Here is a 9,693-nt window from a genome sequence, read left to right as displayed (position 1 = left end):
ATATATATATATATATATATATATATATATATATATATATATATATATATATATATATATATATATATATATATATATATATATATATATATATATATATATATATATATATATATATATATATATATATATATATATATATATATATATATATATATATATATATATATATATATATATATATATATATATATATATATATATATATATATATATATATATATATATATATATATATATATATATATATATATATATATATATATATATATATATATATATATATATATATATATATATATATATATATATATATATATATATATATATATATATATATATATATATATATATATATATATATATATATATATATATATATATATATATATATATATATATATATATATATATATATATATATATATATATATATATATATATATATATATATATATATATATATATATATATATATATATATATATATATATATATATATATATATATATATATATATATATATATATATATATATATATATATATATATATATATATATATATATATATATATATATATATATATATATATATATATATATATATATATATATATATATATATATATATATATATATATATATATATATATATATATATATATATATATATATATATATATATATATATATATATATATATATATATATATATATATATATATATATATATATATATATATATATATATATATATATATATATATATATATATATATATATATATATATATATATATATATATATATATATATATATATATATATATATATATATATATATATATATATATATATATATATATATATATATATATGTGTGTGTGTGTGTGGTGTGTGTGTGTGTGTTGTGTGTGTGTGTGTTGTGTGTGTGTGTGTGTGTGTGTTGTGTGTGTGTGTGTGGTGTGTGTGTGTGTGTTGTGTGTGTGTGTGTCTGTATGGATGAGGATGTAGTGCCAAGAGCAGCTATTAGTCGCTATAATTCCACTTTTTTTTCTAATTATCTAATCTTAGGTAGTCATTTATCCAGGGTGTTCAAGCTTCGTTCGTCGTCAGCCAAAGCATTTTCGGAGTAGTTACAGCTCTTCTTCCCGCTCATGTTGTCCTGGTCGATATGTATGTACGCGTCTAGGTCATCGGGTGGTGGAGGGAGGTAATTCTCATCCAGGTACGGCGAGGGAGACCTCTCCACTGACGGTGGCGCAGGGAAGTGGATGGTCGGGTAGAGTCTCGGGGTGCCAGGGTTTGAGATAGAGCGCCTGTAAGGAGACAGCCTCGGGGCCGTGTTGCATCGCCGCGCGGGGTGAGGAGACGGGGTGACCAGGCGAGGCGTCGTGTCGCCAACCATGATGTTGTGGTTCCTCATCTCGTAGAACTGCACGTCGCTAGCTTGGACGCAGTAACCCCCAGGGATGCCGGTGCGTCCACGGAGGCTTTGCCCTTGCCTCACCAAGGTCGTCGTCAGATTCCAGTTGCGACGATGCAGGACGATGGTGTAAGGCAAGAGCAGGAGGAAGAAGACGATGAAGGACACCGTCAGCCCAGCGCACACCCAGACCCACCATGGAATCACCTCTACGCATTTACCGTCGTCAGGATCTTCGACCTGGCTGTCGAACTCGACGTCCGAACTCGAGGCTGTGGTGTTTCCCAGGTCTGTCGCCCCTGTGAGGGTGTCCTGGTCGCTGGATGTGGAGTCGTAGGTCACTGTGGTTGATGGTTCCTCCGTGGTAGTGGTAGCAGTAGTGGTAGTGGTGGTTGAAGCACTGGTGGTGGTTGGAGGGATCGTGGTTGTGTCATCTTCAAGAAAGGAAGAGACATTGATTAATTAGGCTATTGGGCAATTGCGTCTAATTCTAACACCTACAAGAAGGTTGGCAAGAAGTACAGAGTATCACAAACACATGACAATCATGACAGAATCTATTCAGTATCAGGACGTAAACAAGCTCAATGTGTATCACGAATAAAAATTCACATAAATTCACATAAAAATTCACATAAAAATTCACATAAATTCACATAAAAATTCACATAAAAAATACACATAATTCACATAAAAATTCAAATAAAAATTCACATAAATTCACATAAAAATTAATATGATTAACCACTGCATTCTTTGCTAAATGTCATTAATCAAAAACCATATCCACACACACACACACACACACACACACACCCTAAGGACACATATGAAACAGAGAAAACGTATCATAGCTTTGAAAATCGGATGATGAAAGTACTATACCTCAAAGAAATGACTCACAACACAAGAGTCCCTCCCACCTTACCTTCAGGTCTCGGGCAGTTCACAGTCGCCTCCATAGCACCAGTGAGCTTGACATCTTCCACACCTTCGAACTGAAATATAGAAAGACTTTCTTACTGACGGGAAATTCTGAGTTATCAACATTACCCGGATATAACGTGTATCTTCGGTGGGTTTATGTTAAAGTACGGCGGCTGCCAGTGGCTTTCTGTGTTTGCTCACATCAACGATGATGATAATGATGATGATGACCCGATGATGACCCCGATGATGATGATGATGATGATGATGATGATGATGATGATGACCCCGATGATGATGATGATGATGATGATGATGACCCCGATGATGATGATGTTGATGATGATCATCATCATACGACGCGTGGCAGTTGTGGTTTATAGTTTGGAATCGGCGTCGGGGCGAGAGTGGACTCGCGCACAGAGAGAGAGAGAGAGAGAGAGAGAGAGAGAGAGAGAGAGAGAGAGAGAGAGAGAGAAAGAGAGAGAGAGAGAGAGCTGCTGCAACTTTAACCCTGGAGGAAGAGGTTCTTCAAACGAGACCTGTACTCTTTTCCGTCCACTGGCAGTGATGACTGTCTCGCAGAGGGTGACACCTCTCTCTCTCTCTCTCTCTCTCTCTCTCTCTCTCTCTCTCTCTCTCTCTCTCTCTCTCTCTCTCAGTGTAAACCCCTCGCCGACGAGGATGGGGAGGGAGGGGCGAGGGTCTGTTTACACCCATGAGCCATTCATTCACACGTCCTTTTAAACATAAACAGAGAGAGAGAGAGAGAGAGAGAGAGAGAGAGAGAGAGAGAGAGAGAGAGAGAGAGACCAAAGCTGTTGTCCTAAGGAAGCTCACTCACCTCCTCGTCCTTCTCGGCTGTAAGCTGGAGCTGAAGCTGCCCCTGGCCCTGGAAAGTGAGGCTAAGCTGAGACTTACTGAGCCCCAGGCCAACCCACATTCCTGAAGCCAGCCAGTCCCTGGAGAACCGCTCATCCAGGAAGGATTTGCGTGTGCCTGCTTGAAAGAACTTACAGGCGAGGAAGTTCTTGTCCTTGGGCTTCTTCAGTTGGAGTTCGTAATCCCTGGTAAATGTGCCATCTCCTTCCTCCCTCCCTAGGTAGAAGGAAGCGGTCCAGAGGTCGTGAGTTTTCGGGTCCTGGGGCCTGAACCAGACCGTGCCCCGGGAGAAGGAGAGGACCAGGGGCGAACCCTCGCTACTCGACTGTATGTCTTGACATTCTACGGAAGAAATGAGGGTTGAGGAATGAGCCAATCATCTCATACGTCGCTGGGTATGTTTGAGGGTGAGGAGGGTGTGCTAGCAATTCGTGAAGTCTATCACCGTTCATCTCTTTTTGGTGTTGTTGCGACAAAGTGGTAATATCATGAGTGTTCGTGCGTGACACTTCACGAATTTTTGGTGTTGTTGCAACAAAGTGGTAATGAGTGTTCGTGCGTGACACTTCACGAATCTTTGACTATGTCACGAAAGTGATATATAACTCGTACAAAGTACTAATATAGAAAATACACTATATTTATTTTACTTTCTATATCATGCTATGTTATACGCCATCCACAGAATGCCTCAGTACAACGTGGGTTCAGTTCATGTTTGAGGAATTCACTATAGATGCCGCCGCTCTTACACACATTCTGGCTTTTCAATTCATCTTTCCTCTGTGTACACATCAACTCAACCCTGATCCATTTTGATTTATACTTATTCTCTTAACGTGTTATTATTTTTCCTTTTTATCATCCTCTTTCCTGTTACTCTCATCTTCCTATCTGGTATTCTTAACACCAACTCCACTTTCAAATCTGAGAAATTCTATCCAAACAACACTTCACCATGCGTCCTATACTAATACACACACACACACACACACACACACACACACACACACACACACACACACATTTAGCTGGTGTTAGAGTGTTGCTGGTGATAAATCTATGGAGCAGCGTCCCTAATACTTTACCCCTGTGTCCTTCCCATCCCTACCTTCCCTTCCTAAAGGCATCAACGAACTCCCTTTCCCTTAGATTCTTTTCCCTAGTGAATGAGATTCTTCCTAACCTTCGTCCTCGATATGTCCTCGATAAAGGTCTCGTGTCCAGGTATTCAGACGCGAGGTCTTATTTTCTTCCTGTTGATTCTCGAGACCATATAGAGACCATTCACCATGTCTCATCTTTCTCCCCAACATTTTGCCTTTCTCAACCCTAACCTTCATCCTTTTTGTCTGCCTTTCTCAAGCACAAGCACAAACCTTATATGCTTATCTCAAGCATAACAAGCATCTTTGACTTCAGTTTCTCAAATACAACTTACAAAACTTAGACAAATTTACGACACGTTCTCTTTTAAGTCAATTATCACCACCTTTCTGCAACTGTTTTTTTTTTATTGTAGAGTTCTATCTGTAACTACTGCATCATCAGCATATAACTACAGCTTCACTACTATTCCTCTCCGAGTAAGATCTAACGCACAAGTCCCTTTATCATCAACCATGACCTTAACAGGAATAGAATAACAGTTAGACGACTTACAACGTATTCTCTCTCTCTCTCTCTCTCTCTCTCTCTCTGTCTGTCTCTCTCTCTCTCTCTCTCTCTCTCTCTCTCTCTCTCTCTCTCTCTCTCTCTCTCTCTCTCTCTCTCTTGTTCCTCCACAGCTCGCCACAGGAAAGGTAATAGCATGTAAACAAATGGTTAAGGGACATAGGTTTAAAGAAAAAAAAGGTTTACGAAGCCATTCATAAAATAGAGTAGTTATGGGACGAAGGAGTACAAAAAGATATACAAGAACATTGATGATATTTTACTGAAATTTCTTTTCTTAATACAAATGACCAGAAATGTCTGTCTGTATTTACTTACCTTGACCAAAGGAGCTTTGAGTGAGGGAGGCAGCAATGAGGACCAGGAACTTCACCCAGGTCGCCTTCGGTAGCCGCATCCTTCTCCTTCAGAAGGTTCCTCTAGTCTATTGTGTGGGTATTTCCTCTCGCTTGATCTCCCTCCACCTCTGCTCTAGGTAATCTTTCTATGCCACGCGCGTCACATAGCTTGTATGTGTGTGCGTGTGTGTGTGTGTGGGGATGGAAGTTCCTTTCTTTTCCAATCTTTCTTTTCTCCGTTTATTTCTGTGTCTCCTTCCTTCACTCTTTCTGTCCAAGCAAGACACTGGGACTTGTCCTTTTGATTTACTCCCTGTAAAAATTAATCATATATATATATATATATATATATATATATATATATATATATATATATATATATATATATATATATATATATATATATATATATAATCACTGGTAACGGATGGTCTCTGACATTTTAATATACATGGCACTTAAGACCCTCTCACTGTAGATAAAAGATTCATACCCCGTTTTCCTCTTCCTTCCTAAGAATGAAAAGACAAATGAGCATCACGTGATCAATGTACGCCACAGACCCGATGTTGCTACGTAGATTCGCTTATTTTCAACACAGTATCCCCCATCTTCCCAGGCAACACCTGAACCAGGCAACACCTGAGCCAGGCAACACCTAAACAAGGCAACACCTAAACCAGACAACACCTGAACTAGGCAACACTACTCTAAATCGTTAGTAACATATTGCTTGCGGGACTTCGTCTATCTCGGGTGCTTCCACAAACACTCTGACACCAGAAGTGACCCAAGATAAGATAGATGGTGATCCGTAGAGCCGTGTTATCTTCCAAGCCCAGGGAGCTGGCTTTTTAATGCGCACATATCAGGTGCACCTCAAGGACTGGGGGCCTCTGTAGAGAGTGTTCAACACCAAGACCGCACCAATCACTCATTTCAGCTGTCAATCACCATCAAGGGGACTGATTGGTAGTCAGTATGAGGACCAGATGAACACTCAGATCTGAGTACCAACCCAACACCCAGAACTCAAGCTTGACGCGAGGATATCAGTATTAATTCCACTGTAAGTGTTGTAACGCAACATAGAATTACTTCATCGTGAAATCCGTCTCAAAAAAACCCTCAGGCTTCATAATGTCTGATGAGGACTTCGTGTTCGACAGTTACTCAACACCTGACTTTAAAAAACTACTCCTCTTCTACCATTGAGGGGTGCTGAGTGGGGTGGGATGGGGGGGTTAGAAACAAGCCAGTATCAGAGGTTGATCGATGGGTTCCCGAAACTGATGAAAAAGAATTTACCCCTTCCTCAACCACTATTTCTTTACACCTTCAAAAACTCCCATACCACGTTTCCGTTCGGCGCTCCGAGGGTAATATTACTCGGTAACGTAGACAAATACAGACACACACATACACATGTATATATATATATATAAACACACCAGCACTGCCGTCAGTAGGTCTCGGGATACCGATAGGAGTAATCTGTTTTTGTCACTTTGAAAATGTCACCACCACTCGCAGCGACACGCCGATTCCAAACAAAGCCACACACGAACTTGTCCTCGTTGTTGTCCTCGTCTTCCACCACCTCCCTCACCACCAGCGACCGTCTGTACGCGTCAAGGTTCGTATGACCACTGGTGACGACTGAGGTACTGAGGAGGAGACCACTCACATCCTGTCTTATCATCTAACCAACAAAAAATCTTTGCCACATTCAGTCTTCTAAAAAGATATGTCCATAAACATAATATCTCCGAATCTGAATTCTACTATGTCTCACATCCCATACAATGGAAAGTGACGAATGTTTTTCGATCTTTGCTTTTCATTTCATTCGTACATTCGTGGAGATACGAAAGCGAGAGGGAATATTATGTATCTAACAACGAGTGGAAACTTAGCATCCTCTGTACTTATCATGAAGGCGGGACCATAATCCTCATCTGGTGGGGTTAATACTATGTGACTGTGCCATCTTAGTCAAGCCAATACACACACACACACACACACACACACACACACACATATATATATATATATATATATATATATATATATATATATATATATATATATATATATATATATATAGGGATGGAATCACCAGGTCTTGGATAAATATCTTCAATTTTCATTGACCTACATTTTGTTAACTATATACACCATCGTCATGGCCTATAAAAGAAAGGATAATATACATGGAATAACTATATCATTATTAGCCTCTGATCAAAGCCTAAAGTCTAGGAATGCTACTTGAAAAGATAATGAATATACATATATCATAAAAGCCCAACGTGAGTCAACTGGGCGATCACGTCCGAACGAAGTGGCCTAACTACTGAACTACCCTACTCAGCAATACGTTATTTACGTTCGAGGAAATGACCACTCAATGTAGGCAGTATGGGTGGGTCTCCGTGCTAGCCAGCAGTAGCTTATCAAACACCGACCTGTTCATACTGAAGTCCCTTCCTCGTCTCGTACAGCAACACACACACTCTATGTAACAGTAAGAGATCAACAGAATTATTGTGGTTTTTAGATAAGTTTTATCAGCTTTCGGGTAAAACTGTGTAGTTGTTTTTAAATGTATGTTTTAACGTTAGGATATTTGATAATGAACTGTGGAATTTTTCATGTATTTAGAAAGGATATGAAAGTATATGTGTTCATGTGTGTGTGTGTGTGTGTGTGTGTGTGTGTGTGTGTGTGTGTATGTGTGTGTGTGTGTGTGTGTGCGTGTGTGTCTAGGTTTACATATACAGGTGTGTATATATAGGTCTTTCTGTGCGTAACACATTTGATGAAAAACATGGTACATACACAAGATTAAAAGAGACGAGGCAACACGAGTGTAAAACTCTCTCCCAGTAACACACAAATAGTTATCGTACACACACACACGCACGTGCATGGGTAAGGTAAGTAGTTATCGTACAAACGCACACACACACACGCGTGCATGAGTAAGACAGGTAGTTGTCGTACACACACACACACACACACACGTGCATGAGTAAAGAGCTGGGTCAAGGGCTAGGTCAACGACTGGATAAAGTGCTAGGTCAAGGGCTAGGTCAAGGGCTGGGTCAAGGGCTAGGTCAACGACTGGATAAAGTGCTAGGTCAAGGGCTAGGTCAACGACTGGATAAAGTGCTAGGTCAAGGGCTAGGTCAACGACTGGATAAAGTGCTAGGTCAAGGGCTGGGTCAAGGGCTGGGTCAAGGGCTAGGTCAACGACTGGATAAAGTGCTAGGTCAAGGGCTAGGTCAACGACTGGATAAAGTGCTAGGTCAAGGGCTAGGTCAACGACTGGATAAAGTGCTAGGTCAAGGGCTAGGTCAACGACTGGATAAAGTGCTAGGTCAAGGGCTAGGTCAACGACTGGATAAAGTGCTAGGTCAAGGGCTAGGTCAACGACTGGATAAAGTGCTAGGTCAAGGGCTAGGTCAACGACTGGATAAAGTGCTAGGTCAAGGGCTGGGTCAAGGGCTAGGTCAAGAGCTGGGTCAAGGGCTGGGTCAAGGGCTAGGTCAACGACTGGATAAAGTGCTAGGTCAAGGGCTGGGTCAAGGGCTAGGTCAACGACTGGATAAAGTGCTAGGTCAAGGGCTAGGTCAACGACTGGATAAAGTGCTAGGTCAAGGGCTAGGTCAACGACTGGATAAAGTGCTAGGTCAAGGGCTAGGTCAACGACTGGATAAAGTGCTAGGTCAAGGGCTAGGTCAACGACTGGATAAAGTGCTAGGTCAAGGGCTGGGTCAAGGGCTAGGTCAAGGGCTAGGTCAACGACTGGATAAAGTGCTAGGTCAAGGGCTAGGTCAACGACTGGATAAAGTGCTAGGTCAAGGGCTAGGTCAAGGGCTAGGTCAACGACTGGATAAAGTGCTAGGTCAAGGGCTAGGTCAAGAGCTGGGTCAAGGGCTGGGTCAAGGGCTAGGTCAAGGGCTAGGTCAACGACTGGATAAAGTGCTAGGTCAAGGGCTAGGTCAACGACTGGATAAAGTGCTAGGTCAAGGGCTAGGTCAACGACTGGATAAAGTGCTAGGTCAAGGGCTAGGTCAAGGGCTAGGTCAACGACTGGATAAAGTGCTAGGTCAAGGGCTAGGTCAACGACTGGATAAAGTGCTAGGTCAAGGGCTAGGTCAAGGGCTAGGTCAAGGGCTAGGTCAACGACTGGATAAAGTGCTAGGTCAAGGGCTAGGTCAACGACTGGATAAAGTGCTAGGTCAAGGGCTAGGTCAACGACTGGATAAAGTGCTAGGTCAAGGGCTAGGTCAACGACTGGATAAAGTGCTAGGTCAAGGGCTGGGTCAAGGGCTAGGTCAACGACTGGATAAAGTGCTAGGTCAAGGGCTAGGTCAACGACTGGATAAAGTGCTAGGTCAAGGGCTAGGTCAACGACTGGATAAAGTGCTAGGTCAAGGG

The 9,693-nt window shown here is 41.0% G+C and overlaps 1 protein-coding gene across 2 annotated transcripts; it reads right to left on the bottom strand.

Annotated features, from left to right (window-relative positions):
* Window positions 1–1,070: 1,070 nt before the first annotated feature.
* LOC139753465 (uncharacterized) lies at window positions 1,071–6,905 on the bottom strand. Of its 2 annotated transcripts, none has more exons than XM_071670015.1 (5): window positions 6,699–6,905; window positions 5,228–5,560; window positions 3,198–3,577; window positions 2,355–2,424; window positions 1,071–1,860 (listed from the first exon to the last, which is right to left on the bottom strand). In XM_071670015.1, exons 2-5 carry the CDS (start codon window positions 5,304–5,306, stop codon window positions 1,079–1,081), a joined length of 1,311 nt encoding a protein of 436 aa, XP_071526116.1. In that variant the 5' UTR covers window positions 5,307–5,560; window positions 6,699–6,905; the 3' UTR covers window positions 1,071–1,078. The 2 variants fall into 2 exon arrangements, with proteins under 2 accessions (XP_071526116.1, XP_071526117.1); XM_071670016.1 differs by having other exon boundaries at window positions 6,816–6,905.
* Between the last annotated feature and the right edge of the window lie 2,788 nt (window positions 6,906–9,693).

Source organism: Panulirus ornatus, chromosome 14 (genome assembly GCF_036320965.1).
Source record: "Panulirus ornatus isolate Po-2019 chromosome 14, ASM3632096v1, whole genome shotgun sequence".
Lineage (NCBI taxonomy): Eukaryota > Metazoa > Arthropoda > Malacostraca > Decapoda > Palinuridae > Panulirus > Panulirus ornatus.
The sequence above is the reverse complement of the archived record's forward strand: the minus strand, read 5'-3'. Positions and strand labels throughout refer to the sequence as shown.